This window comes from Papio anubis, chromosome 5, assembly GCF_008728515.1.
Source record: "Papio anubis isolate 15944 chromosome 5, Panubis1.0, whole genome shotgun sequence".
NCBI lineage: Eukaryota > Metazoa > Chordata > Mammalia > Primates > Cercopithecidae > Papio > Papio anubis.
Genome location: NC_044980.1, coordinates 91623478 through 91651296, shown reverse-complemented (window position 1 = coordinate 91651296; position 27819 = coordinate 91623478). Strand labels below are relative to the sequence as shown.

General features: G+C 43.3%; 1 protein-coding gene and 1 long non-coding RNA gene across 3 annotated transcripts; one reads left to right on the top strand and one right to left on the bottom strand.

Moving 5' to 3' along the window:
- On the bottom strand, positions 1 to 27819 carry RGMB (repulsive guidance molecule BMP co-receptor b). 2 transcript variants are annotated; one of them, XM_003899953.5, is made up of 5 exons: positions 27284 to 27819; positions 26242 to 26317; positions 22687 to 22940; positions 16474 to 16982; positions 1 to 3414 (listed from the first exon to the last, which is right to left on the bottom strand). In XM_003899953.5, the coding sequence occupies exons 2-5, from the start codon at positions 26244 to 26246 to the stop codon at positions 2746 to 2748; spliced, it is 1437 nt and encodes a 478-aa protein (XP_003900002.1). In that variant the 5' UTR covers positions 26247 to 26317; positions 27284 to 27819; the 3' UTR covers positions 1 to 2745. The 2 variants fall into 2 exon arrangements, with proteins under 2 accessions (XP_003900002.1, XP_009207096.1); XM_009208832.4 differs by lacking the exon at positions 27284 to 27819 and adding an exon at positions 26460 to 27248.
- LOC103885274 lies at positions 23687 to 27291 on the top strand. Its single transcript, XR_648275.4, has 2 exons — positions 23687 to 24049; positions 24195 to 27291. It is a non-coding gene; the product is annotated as an uncharacterized LOC103885274 (long non-coding RNA).

Here is a 27819-nt window from a genome sequence, read left to right as displayed (position 1 = left end):
TTCCACAGCATGGTATGTAACTTTATTTTTCTAGCGTAATAATTTAAAGTATTTACACACTGCACACTCACTGTTTTACACAGATACGTATTCATATATCTATGAACCACATCTAAAGGTTTCTTTGCAAAGACTCGACACACTGTGGGGGGGGGGGGGGGTCCAAGCATAACAAAGAGGACAACAAGTTTTGAGTCTTTTAAAGACAGCCATGTGAAGCATCTGTGAAAACCAGTGTTTCCCCCGGTTTAAGCTCCCCCGGGAGACCTCTGAACAGCTACAGCCTATCCACATGTTGGCATGACCTGAAACTCTTCTAGCTAAGGTTTCAAGAACCAACATGTGCAAGCAGCATTTTTTTTTCTAGAAATCTCAGGAGAAAATAAACCTGGCCCTTATGTAGAGAAGTACATCTATTTGTAATCTGTGGGGACTGTTTTACAGGGACACCGATTATAAGGGGAGAATAGCAAAATACACTATTACTAGTGATGCAGGGTGCTTTGAAGTGTCACTTCCAGCTACATATGGCAAAATAACCCAATCTTCATTTCCCAACTATCAGTAAGGGTGGTTTTGTAATTTTCCCTGTAAAGAGCAAAGGTATATTTATTAATCATATACACTCTAAACCCAGATCCTATAGAAATTTCTTCTATTGCTTTTACTTCACTTTCGTATTATTTGCACAAAAATAGTGGTTAAAGTATCCTCTGTATTTTTCCTCACTTGTACTACTCAATTATAAAACAAATTATCAACAATAGCTTCTGAATTTGGTACATGGCTCCACAGGTGAACAAAAAAAGCCACAGTTCAGAGCTGATGGTCAGTCAGTCCCTAGTCCAGCTTCTGTAAAAGGAAGGTGGGTTTAGGTTTCAACTCTCTACAGTTGAATCTCTATAAGTAAGAAGCAGATGCCTTCCTTATTTTCCCAAACCGCCCAAGATTATTCCTATAAACACAAGGTAGAGGTTTGCCATCTCTACATGAATTCACAACTCCACTCTGTGACTGGATGGCACATCAGTTCACTAAAACGTTACAAAACGACGTCCTCTTTTTCCTGCCAGTCTGGGCCTCTGGCAGTGTCACTGATCAATAGGACATGGCAAAAGTAACTACCTGGAGACCTAAAACTAAGCATAATCTTGGCATAAACTACTACCGTATTTAAAGTTCGTACCTTTTATTTCTGTTCATGTAAACTTATCAATAAATTATTAAAGCACAAACTGTATCACTTCTTGTTGGAACCAAAGATTTCCATCTAGATATAACAATAGAAATCTACTTATCCTGGAGTTAACTTTCTCAGATTACTGTTCCTGCCTTTTGCTGTTCTTTTCCTTTTCCAAGGGGGTGCCAACAATGGAATGGAAAAGGCAAGGAGAGATCATACTTTATAGAAATTTCTCCAAGTTACAATGAGCAACTGACTAAATCATATTCAATTACAGGTGTGAAGAGGGAGAGTACCTGACTTCAGAGACCACCTGGGAAGCAGCACAATGCTTAGTTAACAAGAATATCTGGATTAAGCAGTGCCGAAGTGGCCACACACTGAGTCAGGCCAAGGAAGCTTTTCTGTCATTGCTGCCCCACTCTGTTCCACTTTGCATGCAGACACATCAAAGACTGTGATGAAGATCATGGTGGACAAGGAAGAATGAAAAACTTTGTGATGGGATCTGGGCCTCTACATTAGAGAAAGAACCCAGCTCTTTGGATTCGTAAGGTGAGGTTGAGGAGGGCTTACTGGAGGTGGAGACAGGGAGAGCTGTGTGTTTCTGGGTTTGACAGCCAAGAAAAGGTTAAGATCAGGGGCTTGCGCCAGTCATACAGATTAAAAAAAGAGCAAGGCATGATAATTACTAAATGTATAGTTTCATGTTTTAACACAGAAGAGTCAGAGGAAAAACTGACCATTTAAAAAGGGGCATGGGATGAGAAAAAGTCTGGGAGTTTCTGAGGTCTAGCAAGATGCCTGGTACTTATCTACGAAAACTGCCATCACTACACCCTTTTGACCTACAAGAACAACAGTTTCTGTGGTTCAACCTAATACACTGTATGGGCTCAAATATATAACAACTAGAATTGAGAGTAATCAGAATACCAGTAATACCCTCCGTTCTGAAAAAGTAACAGCTGTTAGACCGGAAGAGAGCTTCTGAAGATCAGTGTTTAAGAGTCAAAGCACCTGTAAGGGAGAGTTAACGATCCTTTCAAATCAAGTGAGGGCAGAAGGGTGAGGGCATAGTTCAAAGGAACAAGGCAGCTCCACCGGAAGGTGGCGAGTAAAAGCTGCACACCATGGCAAATCAGTAGCAATGGGAAAGGGCAGGAGGGTACAGCCAAGAAGAGCTACAAACAACTGGTCACTTCAAAGGAAACGCTGCGTATGGGTGTCTGTGTATATGTACTACAAATATTAACCAAGCACACACATAAATATTTAATATATAAAAAATAAAGTGCTTTCTAACAGGTCCCTGGGCAGGGACATTATAAAACATTTCACAAAACTGCAAAACAAAATTGATACAATCAAAGAACACTACATCCAACATATGTGAAAACAGCCAAACACAATATGTACAATCTGGTGGGTGTCCCAGGACAAACGTCCTGTCATATACATGGTATATACATATATACTCTTTTACTCAATATATTATGACAATACATATTTTAAAATTTTGTTATAGACAAAAAATAAAAAACCAAAACAAAAGACAACCCCTACAAAAACACGATAAGGATCAAGCATGTGAGTCCTAGACTGACAGACAATTCACTGCCTCCACGGGGAGTCCCGTTGCCACTGCTGGGGAAAATGTGCCAGCGTTCCTTCCTCGGGTGCAGGGCCTCCACGTCCTCCAAGGCACTGTGGGCTGCGGCGGTAAAGTTGGCATCACCAGTGGTGAGCAGGTCGAAGACACAGGACTGGAAATAGATGTCCTTCACTGGCATCTTCTCATGGCATTGAGTGTTGGCAGTCTCCAGTGTGTAGCCAGGCCAGGCCTGCACCAAGGAGGTGCGAGGCAGGCTGTGTCCCAGGATGGCAGACACCTGGCCCTGCCCATCATCGATGCGTTCACTCACGGGGCAGCCATTCATGCACAGCTGCAGGTCCTGGCTCTCCTCGTAAGACATGGCCAGGTCTTCAGGCATACGGATGGCAAGGGTCAGGTAACGACCCACTTGCCGTACAAACACTGTGGTCCCTATATAGAGGGCGTGCATCTCCACATAGTGGCCACTCTCCCTCTCCACGATACGCAGGCTCTTGGCATCGCCGTCCCCACCACTGGTGGTGCCATCCACAAAGGCGGCTGGCAGGTCATCTGTCACAGCTTGGTAGACTTTCTGATCTGTACACTCATGGTGGGCTTTGAAGATAATAGTGATCTGTGGGAAGGAGCATGTACAAGGTTTAACAGAATGGGAGGGAAGCAGAATGGGGTAACTCTCTGTAGCAAGAGCTCCCATCCATTTTGAAGTTGAATGGCTTAAGGCAGTATCTCCAAAATGGACCCAACTGCTTGTACCTCAAAAATGGGTATCACTTTCAGAAAACATTTTTTAAAGTCCCATATATTTAGAATTAAAATTTAACATAAATCCAGGCAACGTACATCAAGACAAAACTTTTTTACTTTCCTAAGAGAAAGAGCGTGAGCGAGCAGTGTTGCTATCAGAATATAGGCTTTCTTTCTTTCTTTTTGTTTTTGTTTTAAGTGATGGGGTCCACTCTCTTGCCCAGGCTACAGTGCGGTGGCATATTCATAGCTTACTGTAACATTCAACTCCTGGACTCAAAGGGCATTCCCACCTCAGCCTCCTGAGTCCACAGGACTAAGGGCATATGCCACCATGCCTGGCTGATTTAAACTTCGAAGTGATGGGGTTGGTGGGGGGCTGGACGGGGGGAGGGAGGCGGCAGAGGTCAGGGGTTCCTCGCCATGTTGCCCAGGCTGGTCTTGAACTCCTGGCCTCAAGTGATCCTCCCACCATCATCTCCCAGACTGCTGGGATTACAGGCATGAGCCACTGTGCCAGGCCAGATTATGGGCAATTTTTTTTGATAATTTATATCTTGTCTCCTTCCACAGTGGATGAGTCATGGCATAGTTCTGAGAAAAGAACAAGGTTCGTTTCTAAGTTATGATGCAGAAACTTTAAGGGGCTTAATTAACAATATACCTAACAGAACTTTGCTTCCTACAAAGATTCTTCGTAGAACTAAAAAACCATATCCCATGACTCACCACTACAAACTTACTCATTAGAAACACAAAGAGAAAGAGTTGAGGAGGGGGCACCCCAGTAACAGCCACGACTCATGTACCCCAGGAAAGATTTCTATTAGTCCCTTCATCAAATGTTTCACATCACTGGCTAATCCCTGTGACAGGGAAATCACCTGGCAAATATAGCTCCTAAGCACTGGCAGAGACTGAATACCCTAAACCTAGTTACAGCAAATGTTTTCCCAAACAGCACCAGAGTCCCTTAACTTCTCAGAAATCTTCTCCCAGCCAACTCTCGATTCTCCAAACTAAGCACATAAATTCATCAAATAAAAAAAATTACTAATAATACAAAAGCCTCTCTTTTGTAAATCCATGTTCTTTCCTGCAGAATCCTTTAATTAGAACAGTTATTTAAAAACCTTGCACACCTTCACCTCCAACATATCCAACATCTCTGGTACAGGTGGTGGAGGGAAGGTAACTATGAAGAGACAGGGGCTGCTATGTCACACAACAAGGAGAACCTATTTCAAAGAAAAAAGACCACATTTTGAGATTTGTATCATTGCTAGTAACTGAGGCAACAGGGTTCTCTCTTCCTTCTTGAAAAAACAAAAACTATCAGGTGATTTCAGTCAGGAGGAAGGTAGACAGGCCAAACACCCTATGAATTACCCTGGATGGAGGAAACCTACCCCCTGCAAGGAAACTAATCAAAACAATAGACCCTTGTGAAAAAGACCAGAAAATGGCCCCCCTGAAGTCCTCACCACCACCCTCAAGTTTATGTCTGAAGTTTTTCTCTAACTCGGCCAGCATTTGCTCACACTATTTAATTCCACATGTTCCCACTGGTGTTACTTGACTGGAATTTTCCAGCCATTTCATTTTACTTCAGCCAGTTATAAAGCCAGATCTGAACCAGCTGCACTGTAGCAACTGGTTAAATTCATATCCGTTGTTTGCAGCTGCAACTAAAAGCCAGACAATGTACTATGAAAATGCTGGGTTTTCTCCCTTCCTAATTACCCTGAGCCACAACTTGATTTCACTACCAGCCTTCTCACATTTCAACACCTTCTTAACAACCCAAAGGAGGTGCATCAGAGATGATTTCAGGAAATTTGTTGTGTATCCAACCATAGGTCTTTTCAGAGTGAGTGGGGGTTTGCAGCTAGATATCTAACGGGGCCATAAAATAGCTTGATTTGGTGGCTCTAAAATCAGTTGGCAAGTGTTTTTTTTTAAGGCATGCTGGGATCCCTTGGAGATGAAAAGATTGATTCAAGAAAATCTTACACCTGAAAAAACTGAACGTTAACAATACAGATGGCTAAAATAAGAGTTAGTAATAGACTTTTTATATAATCACTCTGATCATTTTCACCTGTAACATCCACTCAACGATTTACCTCTTCAACAACGGCTAATTGGTCTCTCTAGTCTAACCTAAAATTTAAACCAACTTGATATTATGTGCAAGAACTACTTTTTTGTTCACCTTAGGAAAAACAAAGAGGATTTACTTGTGTTGGGCCAACAAAGCAAAGGTAACTGATTCCAAACAAGTTTCCAAAAAGCAAGCAAGGGTCCATATTGAGATGAATGGAATGGTTCCATTCGTCTCACCATGACTGTTTTTTTCATTAAGCACAACAATTCCAACTCAGGAACTCAGGATTCATTTCAAACACCTCCCACATTATTGTCCTCTGCTATGCCAGTGACATTAACCATAACTCCTACCTATCTAGCAGCTCAAAACTTGTCTTCTGCTCTAGTATCTACACCTACAAAATATTCTAGTTAACCTAACAGATTTGTCTTTCCAATTTACTAGTAGTGATTTGCTCGGAGACAAGTGGATATTTCTCGTTTCCCTACCGAGCAAGGTAATTTGTACACAGAGCATATGTGTAGAATTATTCCTCGAATCAAAATGCTGAGGGTGATGAATTGATTGTAAAGCATGAGTGGGTTTCCTGAGTAGTCCCTTATAGTTTAAATATGCACTGAACAGGTACCTAGAGATACAATCAATGTAAATTTAGAAAACACTAGGTAATAGTTTCACATGACTTAAGTTTTATAATGCAATTTCATTCCTCATAACAATTACAGCATGAGCTTTCAAAAGGCAAGCACTCAGCCAATGAAGGGCAAGAAATTCCTTTTCAGACTGTCTTCCTCTTCAGAAAAGCAAAATTTATTCATTCTTAACTCTTACTTTAGAAACATGCACAAAAAATTTAATTGGAATTTTAAAAAACACCAAACTTTTAATATTTCCAGCTAGCAGCCACTAGAAAATAAAAATTGAATATTCAAAATTGTATTTCAAAAGCTCACACAAAGATAATTTAAAAACGCTATCTATGCTACTTACTTTTCCCCTCTATGAACTAATCTATATGCCGTCATAACTCAATTTGGCACATCTGTTCTATGCCACACCATTTATTATTGATAGATGGCATTTCTGTGCATTTAAAACATCAATGCCTTTTGTTAAACCTCCTCCACCCGGTCCCTCTCAACCCCCACCTTAGACCAACTACTCCAGTTCTCTTCATTCATTTTTAATGTTTCACTCTCCTACATCTTCACCGCCCACAAGGTTTATTAGGAAGAGAAAGACAGCAGCTACAAATCAACCTTTCTACGTGAAACAGGCAACAAGAACTTACGAAGGTTTGCTGTGAAATAATTCTAAGAGGCACCTGCCTCTTCTTTCCACCAGGAGAAAAAAATATATATATAAAATGAAAATGAGGTAGCCAACAAGGAGGGAAATACACAGGTACTGCCTCGCCAAGAGATAGAGAGATATCTATCCAAGGCACAGCAGCCTTGCAAAATGCCACAAACAGGTTTTAAAATAGCAGACTTCTCAAATGGCTGTGCACCTTGACTATTTGTGCATAATGTATTTTGGAAGAAACATTTATCTGTGTTTAATCAGGCCATTTGGCACTGTGAGTGTAGGACTTTTCTGGAATCCTCAAATATGAGAACCAGACTTTAGGAGCTCTCATCTCTGGGCTCTAGCTTGGTCAGTAAACTAAACTGAAGTAGTCACAGAAACTAGCTTGAAACACATGGAAACATAATTTTGATATGCACCTGGTTAAAATTCTGCTGTGTCAAAGAAGTCAATAAATTGTATTTCATATAATTAGCTGATGTGTCTACTTTGCCATATCCTCTGGGTGCAATGATAGGTTGAAAAATAGAAGACTCTAAGGGAGAATAAGAACATGGTGCTCACAGCCCCTTTTACTCTTAACACATGGTAACAGCATGCAGCCTCTACGATCAGTCTTCCCCAGTGAACAAAAAAGAAACCATTCCAACAAGAGCACATACTTCAAAGGAAAAAAAAATACACATACTCTCTCTCCATTCCTAAGAAACCCAAATTTTACTTCCAAGGGTTGATTTTTCTAAATGTTAAGAAGTCAGAGACTAGGATGCTCTGAAGCACCTGAAGGAAGTAGAGGCCTTTGAAAGCACCTTCGAGTGTCTTCCCTGGTCCCATTCCTCCCTACCCGCCAGGGTAATTTTGAAGTGTGGATCTTGGCCAGAGCAGAGGAACTCTGTCCAGGAAGGGTGGCGATTTTCCCCTGGTTACATAACAACTGGGGAGAACTCTGTCTCTCCCTCGAGGGGGGAAAAGAGGTGTATTGATTTAGAATAACTCTGAACAATTTCTTGCAAAATTCAGGAGAGTTTTTATATATGCCATGTTTAATTAAAAAATACTGGACTAGAAAATATTTGATGTCATTGATAATTTCCTTTAAAAATTATGAAAAAAACTGTTAGGAAGCTATGAACTCAATGAACTGGGATGTAATTTTACTATCACCACTCAGCCAATGTATCAAATATCTTATAAAACAAGTATCTACCGGAAGCTGAACTTAAGATCCACAAAAATACATTTTGTTAAACAATTTTATTGGACTAGGACAAGATACTAACCGTAAGACAGTACCTGTGTTTACGAGGTGAGTAGCAGATTAAAACTCATACTGTGGACTCCTTTTAGGGCTTGAATGAGACTAAGAAATGGGCTACCTTCAAAAGAGGTATCAGTTTCTCTATCCTCACGTCTCTTTCCACAGAGCTTGGAGCACCTTACAGGATCCAGAGAAATGGAATGGACCAAACTTATTCTTCAGTGTTGCCCTAGGTAATAAATACATGCAGAAACAGGGGCTGCCTTGGCTTCAGAAGGGGTACTTGGCAGCAGATAGAGAACGAAGAAACCAAACCAGAGGGGAAGGACACCCAGAGCTGAAGGCAGCTAGGGTGGTCTAGAGAAGCAGCATCAAGCTCAGTGGCTAAAAAGAGAATGAAAGGGAAGCTGGCCCCGGAAAACACATAAAAGGAACAGGCACAAAAATGCTGGCTTCCCAAGAGTAACTTCTGTACAATTAAGACAATGAAGGCTGGAAGCATAAATAGGTGCAGAGATAGGCAAATTGGCCAACTTCCTTGTACAGACCAGAGCAATGCTAGGGTGAGCCTTTGTCCTGGAAATCTTGGTCATTCCAAAAACTCCAAATGGAACCTCTCCCTTAGCTTGTCTGTTGTGTTCGGACTCTGCATGGTGAGGAGGCCAGCAAGTGTAGGAACTCACTATGCGCCCAGATATGAAGTCAGGCCTGTGTGGAGAGTATTACAGGTCCAGGATGCCACCTTGCTTAAGACTAGAGGCTAAAAATATTTTGAACGGTGAGAGCCACGGTTGGTGGCAGTAACTCTCAGCCGAATCTGTCCTAGCAGGTCTTGCCTTCTTCAGGCATTCCCCCTCCTGGTGGAGAGAAGCTGCAGAACTACAGACCCGAGGCCCTACTCTGGGCCTAGGTTCAGCACAGCTGTTCTCCAAACCGATGGGATTAGAAAACCACAGCCTCTTTGATCATTTTTCAGCTTTGGGAGGTGAGCAAAAAAAGCAAAAGGGCTTGAAGGTCTTCACAATACACTCACTTTCTGTCACTTGTAGGTTCAATTTTAAGTCACGAGGGCTTAAAAAAAAAAAGGCCCATGAGAACTCAGGAATGAGGTGGTTAGAAGTGGTCACCATGCATTTCAAGAAGTCAGTTAACTGAAATCCTACAAAACCGTATCTTTATGTCTGCATTTTCCTTGGGTAGGGAGAGCGGAAGACCTCAATACCACGTAAAAGCACATGCACGTACATCTATGCATGCACACACACGTCTTAAATGGAAACTGACCCCCATTTCAGGAGCACACGCAGAGCAGATGAGAAGTGAGTTTTAGAAGGTGTCATATCATCCTATCCACAGTATACATGCTATGTCCCAAAAGGAAAGAACCCATGTTCTTCTGGCTCCAACTCTTAAAATAACCAGTTAACTGGGGCATAAAAAACTCCTCTTTCCATAGAACCAGTTTCACCTAAACTTCTTTCTAGACCCAGTAGCACTGTGATTTCACTGCAAGGCTGTCCAGTTCAAGTCTGTAACTTAGATGTATGTTAGCTTTTCTTTTAAGTTATCACTTACTGACAAGTTGGCCAGCTTCCTTGTCAGTATGAAAAGTCCTTAAGTTACCCCACCCACAAGAACACAAAATTCAAAACAGTGGAAGAGCAAGTTCTACTGCAGTCAAAACAAAAACAAAATGGGTAAGGTAGTAGTTTTCATTGTTCAACACTGTAGGTAACTTTTCACATGCCACATTCCACACGAGCAGAAACTGGTTAGCATTAATTGAAGCCAACAAAAAAAGGACCAATCGCCCAATGTTTCCTTCTCACCCTCTCCCTTCAAAATGTTGACTCAAAGAAAATTTAACCAGGCAAAGAGACATTTGGAAATGTGACAGAAAAACAAGTTCTAACTCTCAGCTGTGTATCAGACTTGGCCTCATGCCTCAGGCCAAGTCTCATGGAAGAGTGTGGATTTGTTTTAAAGCAGTAGAGCCCCATAGCACCCTCATGGAATCTTAACTGGCTCACACAGGGGTAGGCGCTGGGTTAATTTCACTTACAAACGGGGGGGTTCTGAAGGTTTCTTTTTCCTTCCAAACCACATCTGGGACAGAGGGAGTGGCACAGTCAGGGAGATTAGAAAGATGGTAAAAGGCTCATTACCCAGAATTTTTAATGTGTATGAATGAAATAAAGGCATAGCTTGTTTGAAAAGTATAGCATAAACAATAAACAGGTAGCTCATTTATCTTACAAAATGATTTTTCAGACTTATAGGTTCATTACACAACTAGTAATTTCCCCATTTTTCTCTGCTTCCTTTCCCCACATCCACTTGGAAACCTTTTCACCTCCAGGCAACTTCCTGAAATGATATAAAGCAAAGTTGAGTACTTCCTGGGCCTAAGACCTTATAATCCAGTATGCACAAGAGCTGCGTGGTAAACAGAAAAGGACAAATAAGAAGACTGCCACGTGGAACTATAGCTGATTTCTGCTCTTCTGAAAACCTGCCTTTTCATGTTTCAATATTGTTTCTACAATAAAAAAAATTCACGGAGAGTAAAAATAGCGAATATATGCTTTTATGAGAATTTTAAAGATGAGATGAGGCTCTGGAAAATGAATTTAATTAAGAACTGGCGACTGTGATGGTCAAATTCTAGAAAGCCTTTGGTATAACATCAAAGATCAGCAGCCTTTCAAAAGTGGGAGCCAGGGTTCTAGGCCATGCTAGCTTGCATGCAGACGAGGAAATACAGATGCAGGTGGGCATTCTTACCGTGGGAGGTGGAAAGAGACTGTGCCAAATCCCAGGAGTAAAGACAATGATTTGGCAAGGAGAGGTATTAGCGTGGGACGGGCCTTTGTAGCAGCCCACTCTTCTGGCCCTTCTTGACACCCCTGCCAACTTGCTAAATGAATAACATCAATTGGAACCAGCTTGTCAATATGGTTCACCAGTGTTCCACAAAGAAACCCTGAAAATGCTGGGTTTACACACAAACCCCACGCTTTCCCACCGACTGCTGTAAATTTTAGTTATGTGCTTAGATTGAGGCAAAGGCTACATTCACCTCTACATCACCCACAGTGGACCCTTTAGTACCTTCTCTTTCAAATGCAGCACCAAATTAACCATACATTTATCAGAGAATGATTATCAGGGAAAGAATTACATTAAGCAGGGAGCTGTAACTGCAAAACCCTTTCCCATCTGTTCCCAATATGCCTCAACCAGTCAGAACTTCTTAGCATCTTCATAAAGCAAGGCGGGTCACAATAAGGAGCAAATCTCCAAAAGATGGCAAGAATGACCAATGCAGCAATATAATCACAACCAAAATAAAGAGCAATCTTAGACTATAAGGATTAGTTACAACGTATCACCAAGAGAGTTGTAGTTTCCTTGTGGAGGGAAAATGGTCTATTTTTCCCCCCAAAATACTATGTGTCCCCCTCTTTATAACACTGCGTGCAAGAACAGTGTCTTGCATTCAAACACAGACCTATCAATGGAAGAACCATATCCCTTAGTCTAGAAAAATAATGATAAACACTATGTAGCTCACATGGTTTCCATAAAGATGCTAAAAACATAATGGGCTGCAAAAACTTAGCTACAATAAATGTACTAGGGTCTGGGGTCAACAGAGGACAGATTTCCAAACCTTATGCAGAGATATACTTAAAATGACAGCTGAAAGCTGTTGCAATGCAGGCATGTCTGGTTCTGATTTTGTAACCAACAAAGAATGACCCAGAACACTGGTTTACATGCCCACATGCTGTTGCCGAACAATAACTACATGCTAAGGGGCACCAGAAAGCAGTAGACCTACCTCATGCTCTAGCAGCCTACAAGGCAATGGTGTTTCTTACAATGGAAAACTGCAGGTTATAGTTTGAAGAAGACATTAACCAACAGCAAACCAAACTAAGTCTTTCTACATCTCTAGTATCTTCAACCAGTGGAAATTTTCAAGAACTCCCAAGAAAGTCGCTGCAGAATTTGAAATTCAGGGTAAGTATGGAATTTAGACTATATCCATAATACATGATGGGCAGGGTATGCTACCATGCTTTGGACAGGTGGTGAGTGCTGCCCATAGGATTGCCAGGAGCTGGTGGCCCTTGGCAGCTCCAAAAACATACAAGACAGGCACCTCAGAGCATCTGCCCATCTGGCCAATGGTCATCTGGCTTGGTCAAGTACAATGAGCACAGTCCTTTCCCAAATTCAAATGCCTTAAGGTAAACCACCTTCTCTACTCAAGAGTGAGGCACAGTAAAATGTGTAGTAGAAGATCTGCAATAGGACCTGTTGTCATCCCCAGTCTCACTCCTGCTTTTCATTTTGTGTTACTGAGGTAGAAGGATAGCATAAGAAAGCAAGAGTGGTGAAAAAGGATACAATCACATTAAAACAAAAGGAAAAATAAAGTGAAGGAATTCAAACTACTTGCACAAAAATAATTACTAAAAACATTTCCATTATTTGTTTAGGTATGCAACTTAATAATAAATGATTTCTGAATTGTTTTTGAAAAAGGAGTAATTTTGAATTCCCTGGACACTGCCAATTTTAATATATGCTATTGGGAATATATTTGCAAAAGCAGAATCTTTCATAAAAAAATGTATTCCCCAATCACCTTCTGTGATCATGGCATATACAGATTCTTATTGAACCCACTTAAACAGAGATACAAAGATCCATAGAATGAATGAAACAAGAGTTGAGACTGAGAGGCTGGCAAAAATAACATGGAAAAAGTCAAGCATCCTCACAAACAGATGATCTGGTTTCTCTTGTGTGTGTGAGGTACAAGACAACTGCTGACATGTGCCCTCTCTGGAGCCTGTGAAGGGTGGGCTACTTCCTCCTACAAAACAAAACCTGCCTTTCTTCTCAGTGTAGCTGATTCTGCCAGTTCAGAGCCTGTCCCTCTCACCTCTTTCTGAGTGCCTGCATGCCTGTAGCCGCCTCTCACAGCCAAAGGTGGGGAAGATGGCCCAGAGCTGATGTGGATGTCAGCCGAGGTATGTGTGTGTGCCAGACACCCCTGCAGCCCCCGGGGTGGAGAGATGAAAAACCAGCCCTGGCTTCCCCTTCAGAAACACATCTACCTGGCAAGGTAGCCAACTGGCACAGGCTCCTCCAAAGACAGGGAGGCAGGCAGAGGGCAAAACGAAAAACACAGAGGCCTTGAGAAGGCATACCTGTGCACACCACGACCGATGGGAAAACAAGCCTACCTCTCCCAAGGAAGGGGAGGAGAGGGCCATGGTGGGGAAGAAAACAGTAGACCAGGGGAGATGAGGCAACATCATTAAGCACCACAAGCCTGTCTGCCTTGAACTCATTGCTTGCCATGTAGAAAAAAAGAAAAGGTTTAGCTAATATATGACCCCGGATGACTTCATTTTATTTTATGGTGTTTAGATTTTCCCCCCACTTTGTCTTTTTTGTGATAAGGAAAAGGCGGGTACTTAGGAACAGGCAGAGCTCACAAAGTTGGGCTTGAAGATGGCTTGCTTAAGAGGCCAGGTACCCAGGACTGAGGAGCTGTCTTAGTAGCCTCACTGAGCAAAATATCCTAGGGTCTAGTGCTTCAGTGCAGTGCTAAAGGGAGCGAAATGAATGGATGTTTACAAAAATTTCAGTATCACAGCTGGCTAGCTAGACCAAGACATCATCAGTCTTTCAATCTAGTGGCACTGCGCGTGTGGGTTATTAAAAACGCTTGACTACACAAGGATGATCTGATATCTACAAGGCACAGTACTAGGTTACCCAACAACTGGTCTATGCACTTCTTAAATTCTCAGTAAAGCTGAGATTCCCATGAAAAAATTTTTCAAAAGATTTTTCAAAGAAAGTATTGTGGTAGACATTAAGAGAAAATTTCAGATCTTGCTTAGAACTTATTTTATAAGCACTTTGTGCCTCCTATTGTTTTTATTTTTATTACCACCACTTTTTTGTGCTTAAGGTTTTATTTTGGTCCTATGTGGGTAAAAAGAAATCATACTGCAAGATTCTAGGACTTTCTTTGGTTTCACCAGCACACGTCATACTAGTATTGAGACAGGTCTTCAAGAGCAACCTTCCAGATGCTCATGGTGCTTTGGAGAGAGTTACAAAGAGAAGAGGGGTAGGGAACCAAACCCAACAACTCCTAGAGGTGGTGAAATGAAGCTACAGAATAGCTTGCTGCTAAACAGCATGGCCACCAGATGTGGGAAAATACTTTCCAATAGTGCAATTAAAGACCAAGCATTCTCATCATCTACTTGAATTTATGTCAGAGGACCACTTTCTCCAACTTTTTTTGAATGGGTAAAACCTTTGATCCTTATTCCAAACTGAGGGAGAAAACAAGATTGTCCTTTTTATTTATTTGCTAAAAATTACAGCTAATTCAACTGAAATAAAATGATCTTAAATACTTCAGTGTAAACTGTTCCATTTATATAATAGCAATTTTCATAAGGTTATCCCCCACATATTTTCACCATAATCAGTAACAACAGAATTCTGAAAGACTGAATAACAAACAGAAGTGACATGAGTGGATGGAAGACATGGAGAATACAATTTGAATACTGGTTCTTGTGACGAGAACCAGTATTTCCCCATGTACAAGCTCTGATTAATCTCTATAGTTTTGTTTGAAGGTTACTCTGCCAAGTCCTCAATTATTTGCACAATTGATGACTTTTTCCATTCTCAATGGACTGCCTTCTTTCAGTTACCCAAAGACTATTCCTAGCTTTCATGTGCCATATGACTCTGCAGTAATGATGGATTTGGGGCCACGGTTTCTCTTATAACTTCGTAATTCTATAACTCTATATAAAACATAGCAAATACATATTCTGAGATATTTACAGAAAAAATGATTTGCATACATACAAAACCAGAGGGAGAAAACTTTGAGATATGGAATTTGGTAAGGCAAAATAGAAGCTTGAGCTTTTACTGAGAGTTGAAGTATAAACATTTTGGAGCTCCCCTAAGATGTCTAGACCAGTGTAACAGTCGTCTTTGTTTAGGGAAATGACTTCTAGTCTTAAATTTGTGACACCCCAGGGTGTCTCCAGATATCTCCCGAGGTGTTGTAAAATTCCCTCCACAAAATGCCAAGTAAAATAACTCTAATTCATTTAAAAAGTATGCCACACATGTTTAGACGCAGGGGAGGGTGTCCTGGAATCAAGAGAACAGTCTTAAGTATTTCAAAAGCCTGCGTCTTGTCAATTACATTAAAAAAATCTAAATCAATGTTTTTGAATAGATACAATAAATGCAGGAAATAAAGCAAGATGAGATGATCTATGCGTGTGGTTTTGTGGTTGGAAAAGACAGGGAAGGAGGTGGTTAGTTGGGACACTATTTTAGGGGAAAACTCTTTTCACTTTACTTACTAATGGTTGGATTAACACTGACTGTCAATTAGAAACCCAGTTCATAGGTCCTCTCTACCTGGTTGCACTAAACACTGGTGCCTTGAAGTTGGTTTCAAAGATCTCTGTACAGTAGTAGTTTCTTTAAAACAAATGAACACAGACTACAGAAACCGGCAGCTAGTCATGGTAAGCTAAATTCTGTCAGTGTTTCTCTTAGCTTCTGACTGAAACTGTTAACCTGAGGCCCTGAGATTACACAGAGGTTACACATTGCTGCTCTGCAATATCCACTTATTAACCTTCTTGGTCATCAAGAAGTTAGTAACTAAAACACCACCTTGGGTTTACCACTGAGAAGTTGGCTTACTGCCATTATGTTTTACTATACCTTCCAAATCTCCAATAAAATATGTTTTCTGATAGGTCACTGCCTCAGGCCTCACAGCTTTCTTTATTCAGAACACCCACGTCAATCATCTGATAAATCTGAACTTGGATTTCTTCAAGAGTCATACATATATGCACTCAAAAAAAGACATCACTGAAAAAAGCATCCTTTTTTTATTAAACAGGCCTGTCTTTTCCCTGGAGAACTCGATTTCACTGTTTACTTTTTATTCTTCATATCACTGTCTATTTAAAATTAGAACCACGTTTACATTCCAATGAGAAATTCCTTACTAAGTAATTTTTATTTAACCCTTTATCAACTGTTAATTGCTTTCCAAAAAGAAGTTCCTTTCAAACTAGGCCCTTTTTGGTACATTTCAAAAGTTATCTGAAGAATCAAACATCTGAAAGTTGAGTAGGGAGAGGGAAAAAAGAAAGTATACTTGCCTTATTTGTAGCAGTAGCACTGGATCCAGGGACCACAGGCACGTTTGTCACTTGAACTGAAAGATAATTATTATCTATGAGTGGCCAGGCCCCTTCCACTTTGCATGTTTGGAAGTGATCCTTGAAAGTTCTGAGGTGAGGATCTCCAAACAAGCCACAAAAAAGGTAATTGGGAGGGTTCTGGTCCCCTCTCCTGTGTTCCCTGGCTCCAGCGTGGCTGTGATAGTTGCAAGGATCATGGGTCACTTCGGGGTTGGTAGAGGATGTGGGTCCATCCTTGGAACAATTCCTCTGGCTCATGAGGTCACTGATACCCAACACAGCAGAATGGTATACCAGGTTGCCACGGCAGGCTTTTGAAGTTCGCTGGGTGCAGCCAGCATAGGCACGCAAGGCCTTGCAAAACTCAGAGTCAAAGCCGTCAATGGCAGAGTTCAGGTGAGAAGTCAGGGACACAAAGTCCGTAGTACATTTCTGGATTCGACATTGGGCTGGCTGTTGGCAGTCACCTATGGGAAAGAAGATAAGACCAAACATTTGTAAACTCTTCTTAACTTCCTGGGCTACATGAGAAAATGGCATTGTTATTTGGGAACTGTTTGTTCTATTTTATATACTGTACTCCTGTTTTAAGAAACCTTCAGAAATAGGGTTTCATTGTGTTCCTGTGTCTTCCTCAAATTAAGCCACTGGAGGAAAAACTGCATGCAATTAGTTAACTTAAAACTTTAATGCATGAGCCACTGTGAACGAACATGAGTCTAGTCCAGTGATCACAGGTTGAGATTACAAGGGAATAGTAAATAAAATATTTTATCAATGTTGCTATTTGTTTAGAGGTTTTGAAAAAGATTCCTCTACTCTAAGGTTACGCCAAAAACATGAACATTGTTTTGGTTTTCCAAAATTGCATAACATCCTTCAGAAAGCATTGGAAAAGCGGCACTAGGCACAAAAATGGTTAAAACCTTCCCACCTCAGGAAGGTGTAAAATCCTAAATGATAGTATAATTAGTTAAAACATCTTTACTTCATTTACCTGTATGGCTACAGAATAAGAAAACAAAACAAAACAAATAAAAATCCAGGTACTGTCATTCTACTTCTCCTGAGGCACATTTACCAAGAAACTTAAATAAACTGACACAATTTTCTAATTTCTACAAAATGTAAATGCTCTAAGAAAAAAAAAAAACCACAAGATTAACTTGACCAAGCTATATATTTGCTTTTTCCTTACCATCTATCTCCACTATCCTAGGATTCTAGCTCCCAAGCAGATCACAAGTAAAAGCACACTAATTAAAAACAATTCATATAAACATTATGAAAAACCAAAGTATTACTGCCCTATTAGTTTAAAAAAAATCAATTTCCAAATGATGCTTTTTACCACTAGTTTCTCGAACAAAAATTTATAAAATCTCCTAAAGCACAAAAAGCACAAGAACTACCAATACTAGGTCAGTTTTGTGCCCCCCAAAAATTTAATATTCTGTTCCATAAAATGGAAACAACAGACTTAATGAAAAGAGACACTATTCTTTCTCATCAACTGCAAATTTTATATAAATGAACTGTAACACACATTTGTGTTACGTAAAATCTTTATAGGTCTTTAAACTATGGAGACGTCTGTTAATCTCTTTAAGTGTGAGGGTCCTCCATCTGAGAAATGAGGAAGCTATTCTAAGACGAAACTTGTCATCTTTTCCAGACAGTAAATATCTTCTAATTTATACTCTGGATGTGGGAAAAAATTCAGGGCCAGTAGATTATTATTAAATATATAATTATTTCAAGATGTGGATGCAATAAACTTTAGGATGATATCAAGATTTAGGGAACTCTATCTGATAAAGACTTAAAATTAAGTCTAATATTGTCTTAGAAAGCTATTTTAACATTTTCACTAGTAAACTGCTCTTAAACCTGAATTTAGTAGCTTGTAATCTGTTTCTGGCTTTAGCTGGGAGAAATAGGTGGGAGGAGACAACTTCTGAAGACAACTCTGTCACCATTTTTAAATCTGAAAAATTCTAAATTTTAAATTTTAAATTTCAAATCTTCTTGGGTTCTTTTGCTTTGGCCAAGGCTTCCAACAGCCTTTTGCTACAGAGATGATGGGAGGGAAAAGGGCTAGAGAGAAAGTGCATTTGGGTCAAAAGGGGAAAATACTATGTAGTTAAGGCTTGCTATTCACTTTAACCTGAGTCAAAGATTAAAACATTTTAATATGTTGGAGCTATGGATTTACAGCAATCATCAAATCATACTTTAAAAAAAAAATGTACAAAAACATCTTTGTGTGGAATCTATGTTTGCTCATTCCAAAGCTGACAAAAGTAGCTCCCGGTATTTACAGAATTTCTTTTTCCAAAGCAGATCAAATAATTTTTGGCTATTTTTCACTAGAACCCAAATCAAACTGAAACAGAAATTAACTAATTAATCCCAAAAGGGTTAAAGCCATTTTGCATATGGAAAAACCAAGGCAAAGCGATATTAAAAGGCTTGTTCTAGCAGATTCATAAAACAGCTAGCATTATTAAGCCAGGAGGTGGTGCTTTCCCTCAAAACTTGTTCTTCCATCACAGGTCATGTCTCCTCTTATTTCCTAACTCTAATGACAGTACTTGATGGCTAAAAAAGACTTAAGTAGCCACTGTATTTTTTTTTTCTTTTAAAATCAGATACACAGAAAGCAAGAAAATAAACACGGGGCCAACATCTCAGTGATGAGGAGCTCTTAAGACTACAGATAAATGACAGCACAAGAACTTACCGCTAAACTTGCAGTGCCTATTTGTTCTTTTTATGGTCTATAAAATCTATCTGAGCATGCGTTTCTTTATAATTATTTTAAACAGTCATAAAATATCAAAAGTAAGAACAGTATGGAAATGCAGATGGAATCATTCAGAAGGAAAGAAAAGTACAATTTAGTTTCCCAGCTCCCTTTTCTTTCTTTTTTTTGAGACGGAGTCTGGCTCTGTCACCCAGGTCGGAGTGCAGTGGCGCGATCTCGGCTCACTGCAAGCTCCGCCTCCCGAGTTTACGCCATTCTCCTGCCTCAGCCTCCGGAGTAGCTGGGACCACAGACGCCCGCCACCTCGCCCGGCTAGTTTTTTGTATTTTTTAGTAGAGACGGGGTTTCACCGTGTTAGCCAGGATGGTCTCCACCTCCTGACCTCGTGATCCGCCCATCTCGGCCTCCCAAAGTGCTGGGATTACAGGCTCGAGCCACCGCGCCTGGCCTCCCAGCTCCCTTTTCATACCTTCCTTGCAACCCCCCGAACCTTTCCCTTTTTCTTTTCTTTTTTTTTTTTTTTTTGTGACGGAGTCTTGCTCTTGTTGCCCAGGCTGGAGAGCCGTGGCGGGATCTCGGCTCACTGCAACCTCCACCTCCCAGTTTCAAGTGATTCTCCTGCCTCAGCCTCCCAAGTAGCTGGGATTACAGGCATGCACCCCCACGCCCAGCTAATTTTATATTTTTAGTAAAGACAGTGCTTCTCCACGTTGGCCAGGCTGGTCTTGAACTTCCGACCACAGGTGATCCGCTCACCTCAGCCTCCCAAAGTGCTGGGATTACAGGCGTGAGCCACCGCGCCGGCCTACACCTTTTCCTTTTTCATAGCAGGTAGGTGTTGACTGCTTAAACAAATCTCAAATCAAACAGATCTCCTGGGGTTCTTTTGCTTTGGCTAAGGCTTCCAACAGCCTTTTGCTACAGAGATGATGGGAGGGAAGAGGGCCAGAGAGAAAGTGCATTTGGGTCAGCATTTTCAGATTCGCTGTGGGCTCCTATATAATGACTAATTTGCAGCATACACCCAGAAATATCCAGGCTTCATGAATTTATAACGACAATGCACACTTTGCCTGTTACAGGCGGTAAAGTAAGCCTCCTGCCAAAATGCCAAGACAATGCGGAACAGAAACAATCTCAAGGATGTAGCCAAGAAGGCCATGAAGTGTATGAGTAAGCAAGTAACTCCCATATTGGATCTCCATTCACGAATAGCAGAGATTTGCTTAAAAAAAATGAAACTAAAGGTACTCCTTTCATACTCTTTTCATTCCCCAAGGGCAGAATGAAAACTCTGCAGTTACAGATTTCTCTACTTTTGGGTCAGATCATCTGTGATCAGTGTGACAGTATTTTCATACTAGTTACTGAATATGCCAAAGCCTTTGTGGGTCTACAGCTTTCATTTAATCATTTTTTAATGAGTCAGACATAAAGACCTCACCATTCAAGACAGTTTCCTTAACACCAGGACTACACATGTGAATCTGCAGCACAATCACCAGTTTATACTAAAAGAAATGAGATATTCTGAAGCTGAACTAAGTGAAATGTGGAGCCATATGGCGTGCTGAGGCAGATGATAAGGATTCAGGCATAAAATATATAGTACAGTCCATCTGCAAAGAGCACTGGCACTCTTGCTAGGCTCCCTTCTCTGAGAAACAACCCGGGCATTTAAATAGCACCACTCTTCAAAGAAATCTCTCAAAAGCAGCGTTCTTTTCTTTAACAGGATTAATCGCTTCACTCCAATAAGTTGTCCATAGAAATCACTCACCACATTATGTTGGGTTGAATCTAATGGTGACTTAAATGAGGACACATGAAGCTACTGAGAGCTTCACATTACAAATTCTTGAACTAAGACACCCTACTTTTCTAAACCTTTAAGCCAACTTACTATGCCTTTCAAAGGCCAGCAAAGAAATCTTCAGGGACCACATTCCAATTCTGTCACAGGATCCTATGGCAACTATGGGAAACAATATCCAAGCAGCCAAGGGGGACAGAGTCCCACCTAGCACAATTTCCATTTCATGAAACGTACCTTTTTGTATTATGGACACATATTTTTCGCACAAAACACTCCTGAATATATCTTTTAACATATCAGGAAAAATGTTCCACGTAACTACATGCAGATTGACACTATTTCCTAAGGTTCTTAAGTTACTAATTGAAAGCCGTAATCACTCTAAAACTTTCTATTACACTTTTTTATTAAGTCGTCAGTCTTTTCCCTAATTGTCGGTGTTAAAAGGCAGCTATTACATCACAATGCAAAGCTACGCAAAGTAAATTAAGTCTTCTCAGATGCCACACTTTTCCCCCCAATACTTAAAAGACCTCCCTGATTTTTAGCATGGCGGGTATGGTTTAATAAGTAAGTAAAAATTACTCTGCACAGTTGCGTAGCATCGAAGTTCAGGATTCTCCAGACCAGAACGTTGTGAAGTGTCTCATATACACAGGACAAAAAGGTCTCGAAGGAAAAGAAACTTATCCAATGCTCTGTTTGTTCTCAAGACTAAAAGATAATGCCTCTTTCAACCTTAGCATTAAAAAAAGTTCTTTGTCTAGGCAAATTCCTAAAATAAAATAGTGTGAAGAGCGTCCTGGATTTTCATGAAACGATTTTTTTAAAAGAAAAACAGGTATCACATGGTAGAAGGCTCATCTGCAGGCTTACTTCCCTAGAAACATATTCCTCGACGCGGGGGAAGCGCCGACCTCCAGAAGGCAGCACGGTTATCTGTCAACCCCTCACGGAGCCCGAAGACACCCGGCTAGCCACAGAGCACGAGCTTTTCCCGGGAGACTGATAGCTGAATTAAAAGCAGCTTTTGCCAAAACGAAAGAAATCCCTAGTCAAAAAAGTTGACGTTACTTCGAGATTAACTCCCAGGTTTGCAAAATCTGGTGAAAATCTTTCCATCTGGTGCGCTTCCTTCGCCTCGCCGCCACCCCCAACTCAAGAAAAACAGCACAAGGCTTCTGGTCTCCCTCCGAGGAGGCTGCGGCGGCGGAAACCTGATCCGACCCTGACTTTCAGTAAACACCAGCGCAGAGCAATAAAGCATCCGGAACATTTGTCTCCGGCGCGCGGCCCCCGCCCGCTAAGTGTTTGATAAGCGGCTGTCTGAGGGGAGATTTGTCAGCGGTCCGAGCCGAGGGCAGGGAGGGTGGGGAAAGGGCTCGTCTCTGCGACCGGCGGCCGCCCGGTGGGTGGCTGCGTTCCTGTCGCCGAGAGCCCGGCAGAGGTGCGTGTCAGGGGCTCGGGAGGCCTTTCTCATTGCGCCACGCCACCCTTCCGCCCGGGCGAGCGCCTTCGAGACCCGGGGCTGTTTGGGAACAAAGCTCTCGGCCCCAGGGCTGGCTCCCCTCACGGGCTCCCGTCCTACCTGCGTGGAGCAGCTCGAGGCTGAGCAGCAGCAGTAGTAGCAGCTCCAGCGGCGGCAGGCAGAGCCCGGGGCGGCGGCGCTGCTCAACCTCGGCGGCAGCAGCGGCGGCGCTGGAAGGTGCTGGTCTCAAGCCCATGCCCGTCCATGCAGGTCTCGTGGGCTCCGGCGAGGGCGGCGGGGCGGGCGCCGTGGCGGGTCTGGGCCCGTGGCTGCGGCATGGGCCGGGGGGCGCGCCTCGCTTCCTCTTCTTCCTCCTTCAGGCCCGTGTAGCAGATGGGGCGCCACCACCGCCGCAGCAAGCAGCACGCCGCGGGCGCAGCCAGTCGGCGGCGGCAACAACGGGGCGCAAGGGCATCGTGGCGGCCGGAGGCGGCGGGCAGGGAAAGAGGGGCGGAAGAGAAGACACAAAGACCGTGAGCGACTGCTGAGACGAGTCCCGAGCGCGCCGGCACCCCGGCCCCAGCCAGCGTGGGCTCGGCGGGCGTGGACCTCCAAGCGGCTCGCCCAGCCCTAGTTAGCGGCAGCCGCCGGCGGCCCGGATATCTCTGCGCGGCAGCCCCAGCGGTCAATCAATCTCAGTCCCGCACTGCCGTCCCGCCCCGCCCTGTGCCCGCCAATCTGCGACGCCATCATCCCCCGCCGCGTCCCTCCCTTCCTCCCCATTGGTTTTGACCGCACGTCCGCCCGACTCAGCCTGCCAATCGCAGGACGCAGAGGGCCCTCTCCCCCGCCTGCTCAGTGTAATTCGAGTTCCGTGTCCATCGAGACTGCAAGTCCTCTCCTGTGCCGCAACCTTCCTCGCACTCCCTTTCCTCTCCCCTCTACCACCTTCCGCGATTTACTGTTTCCTTGCGCCCAATAGAAATGGGCGACCGCAACTCTCACTCCGGCCGGCGTTACAAAGGTACCGGCCTTTGATCTCTGCTTGAATTAATGTGATCCGATTCATCTTCCCTCCAAGTTTTTTTTTTTTTTTTTTTTTTTTTTAAATTTAATTACCCTTCCCTGCCCTGGCCCGGCCAACTTCAGCTCCACCTCCTTGGAGGAAGCTGGCGCTTTTACAGAGCGCCGCGCGGCAGGTCCCCTTTTAGCCAATCACATCTGCGGAACAGCGTTCCGAACCGTTTGCGGGTGTCTGGTAAAGCAAGCTCTGGGCAGTGTTGGAAATCTGAATGTCACCCGCGGTCCGGAGCAGATAGGATGGGCTGGGAAGGTACCCGTGAACTCCCGGCGGAATTCGCTGGCAGCTGTGCGAGGCTCAGGTGTTCTAGTTTCTTTGACATTTCCCTTCCTGAAAGCGGCAAGGAGAGGTCTAAGAGTGGGCAAACTTCAACGTTCGGTTACAGTGTAATTAATGAGAGTGGTGGGTTTTTATGCAGTGTAATTATGCCACGATTTGTTGTTGCTCAGTGACTTTTTCACAGATTTCTACAGATTATTTCAATTTTCCGCAAATTTCTACAGATTAATTCAATGGCAGCTCACTTCCTCCTTTTATGATTGGATAGGTCCGAAAGTGAGGAAAAAGCCAATTGTCTGCAAAGAAAGAGGCTGCCAAGTGGAGACAGAAAAGCAGTTATGAGACTGGTGATAGATTCCAATTTGTTACCAGTAGGTGTGAAGTGGTATCTAATCTCAAGAATGACCTCAAGGCTGAGAGACACTTGATACTGCCCTTGCCTTTGCCTTTCCCCAAACAGCACAGGACCGCCATTTAAAATCCACTAACATCCAAATCGTAGTTGGCAACTCTACACGCTACATTACTCAGAATCTCTAATTAGGAATTTCGTATCAACCACGGACATGCTGATATTCCACACATGTTTAAATGTGCTAATCAATGGACTAAGATAATTGAGGGGCAAACCTTCGGTCTCACCAGCTCACTTCATTATAGACACATTGTGAATTGCCCAAACCACTATGTCCCTAACGAAGGATGCCTATCTGTTTTTACTGTAACTTTTCATTAGTTACTTATTACATACTATGATGACTTACGGGGTAAACACACCTTTCACTACCCACGATATAATCCAAGCCTGTGTATATCCATAATATGCTTAATAATAGCTTCACAGTTGCCTGGAGAAATGACTTTTGGGGAGGAAGGTATATGACATTTTTAGATAATGCTGTGGATTAAATATTATTAGAGCAAAAATTTACTATCTTGCAATTACTTCATATAACTAATGAGGTACAGTTCATGACATACTAAGAAGCATCTTAAAAAAGTAATCAAATACTGATTTTCAAAGTATTTGGCTAACAAGGACTAAAATTTTTTTTCTCTTAATCCAAGATTTAATTCGACCCCTATACAAGAAACACCTCACTTTATTGATCATACTTCAAAACATATACTCAGTAGTTAAGGATCAATAATTTCTGTTTGGTTTGGGTCTTTCCACTCGTGACTTTATCATGTTTTTACTCCCCTCCCCCCATATCCTGTTCCTTAAGTACACGGGTGCTCTAGATTTTCCTATCAATAGAGGGCGTCCTCGAGTCATTGTATACCCTGGTGTCGTTAAACGGAACTGTTCTTCAGAGGAAAAACTTCATCTCTAAGGCGCTTTATTGCTCCTCTGTTGTAAAATTTGACAAGCTCGAGATTTATAAGCCTAACAATTCACTTTCTATTGCTGCATAAGTGTTCACCCGCTAAAGGAAAATGCTAATTTTCACAAACCGCAAGGTGGTTCCTATTTTCAAGACATAGGTCAGTTGACACACTCGCGGGTAAATTCGTACTGTTCGCAAGAGCAGGAATCAGCTTGGAAAGCAAGAGTGTAGTGAATAGTCGCTTATAGCGCAGCCACTCCTCAATCCCGTGAGCTGCAAGTTACAAAGGATTTTAGATTCTACAAAGAAAAATCGGGGAGGGAGGTAGAAAACAAACATAAAATCGGTGACTTATAGAAGTTTTATGTTTTAATCAGAAAAAAATCATGAAGTGACTGATGAGTGGTGCAACTCACACATCCACCCTGTTTCTTGCCACTGGTACTCCTTCTCCCTTCCTCTTTGTTTTCAGGAAGGAAGGAGGAGACCTGAACAGTACATCCAGATAATCCAGCAAAGCATACCACGGTATGAACGTGCAAGTGCACAGAATTAAAACACATGTCAGAAACACTAATGGATTCTAAACAAGATGCGGTTTCATTTCCTGAACCTATACGTGATGTTTTTAACTGTTCTCCAGTTAATATGTCTCCATTTCCAGAAATCTAACAGGAGAATCTCTGACTGCTTAACAGATTATCTAGGTTTGCGATTTGTGCAATCCATTCTAGAGTAAGGGCTCCCCGGCTGCTCCCCGGCCACTGTGTACCCCAAAGCAGCGGCTGAAATAGCTCAGAGTCCGACAGCTCAGCGTCAAGCAGCCTGTGGTTTGTACTTACATCATTTTTTTTTTTTTTTCATAGCAGGAGTAAAAGTTTATTAAAAAGCGTTAGAACAGTAAGGAAAGGAGAGAAAATAAGGAAAGTACAACTTGGAAGAGGGCCAAGCGGGCGACTTGAGAAACCAAGTGCCTGTACTTACATCATTCTTAACCCTTCCGCTCCTGGAGGGGGCTCAGCGGGATCAGGGGGCCCCCGAACTTCGGAACACGCAGGACCTGAGTGTGAGAGAAGAGTCCCAGAGCTTGGTGTGAGCAATGCACTCCCGGAGGGAGACAGCCCGGGGCTTGCGAAGGGCTCATCACCGGCTCGTAGACAACGGGCCCCGGCAATCCCTGCGGGCTCCGCCGCTGCTCTCACCGCTCAAAACGGCAGGTGCAAAAAGCATTTGGGAGCCGCTTGCCAGCGCGCGGAGGTAATGTGCTTCCTGTCCATTTATCTCAGGAAACCAGTGCAGCCTTCCCTTCGAAACAAAATTAACCTCTCATTAGCCAGCCACTCGTTCCCAAGAAGGCCTTAAAAGCTTTACCGGCTCGCTAATGTATTTAGGCTTTTCTTCCAGGCAAACGCAGCCGCCGGTCTTGACTGCCATCAGCTCAAGGGGTTCCTCTGGGCTCTCCCGCGAGCCAACAGCCGACCTCTCTCCAGCCTAGTCTGGGAGACTCCAGCCAACCCAGGATCCCATTTTGTAGTCCCGGGCAGACCCGACACCCCTGAAAGAACTCCACTCCAGAAGACGCCAGAACAAGTTCCCACGAATTTCATGGGCGCCCTTCACATCAAAACCTCAGCTCCCCTGTCCTCAAGGAACGGGGAAGAGAGCCGGGGAGGGATTTCGGTGGCCAGCTGTCCCTGGGTCGTGGGCGCTGTTTGCTCTGCGGAGCGCCAGCCCTGCACACAGCGGGTGCGGGAAGCGCTGATGGAAGGCTGGAGGGCGGGGTGAGCGTAAATTAGGATCTAGCCGGTTCCAGGCGTGGAGAATCAAATGTGGTCCTATATCTGTAAGTGGCGAAAAGGGGTTTTGGGAGCGCTTTCTCACTCCGGTCCCCCGCCGCCTTGAGACTGGCAGATTTATACCACACAGGTGGATGGAGACCTAAACAAAACAGTCCCGGCCGCTGCCTGCCGCTCGCCCCCCACGTCCCCTGGGCCCACCGCAAACTTCAACAAAATAAACAACTCACCACAGGCATTCCCTTGTCTGCAGCGCGACGCTTGCCAGCTGGGAAAATAAGCCGCAAGCCACGCGGCCGAGGCGCGGAGCGAAGGCAGCGCGGCGCCCGCCCCTCTCCCCCAGGTTGGGGGCAGCGGGACTCCGGGCGGGAGGGAGGCTCCGCCTCGGGGGCCGCTTTCCCAGCTCTCCGATTCCGGAATGAGCTCTCGGAGAGGAGCTGCGCCCTTCCAGCTAGCCCGATTTCTCCGCCACCTAGGGGAGAGGGCGGGGAGCCAAATCGCTCAGTCCCCCGCACCCCAGCAGCTTCCTCCAGGCAGCTTTTCCCCCAGTCCAGCCTCAAATAGAGGTGAACAGAGAACCCCCTCCTCCCGGCAACTCCTCTGTCGCCACACTGCCCCCTGCCGGCGCTACCCGGCTCATTCCGGCACAGCGGACGGCTAGGGGCATAGGGGCGCCCTAGACCCCCGCGTCCAGGTCCGGGCTCAGTTCTCTCTTCGCCTTCCCCCCACCACACTCAGTCTTGCACAAAGACGCCTTTCACGCCGC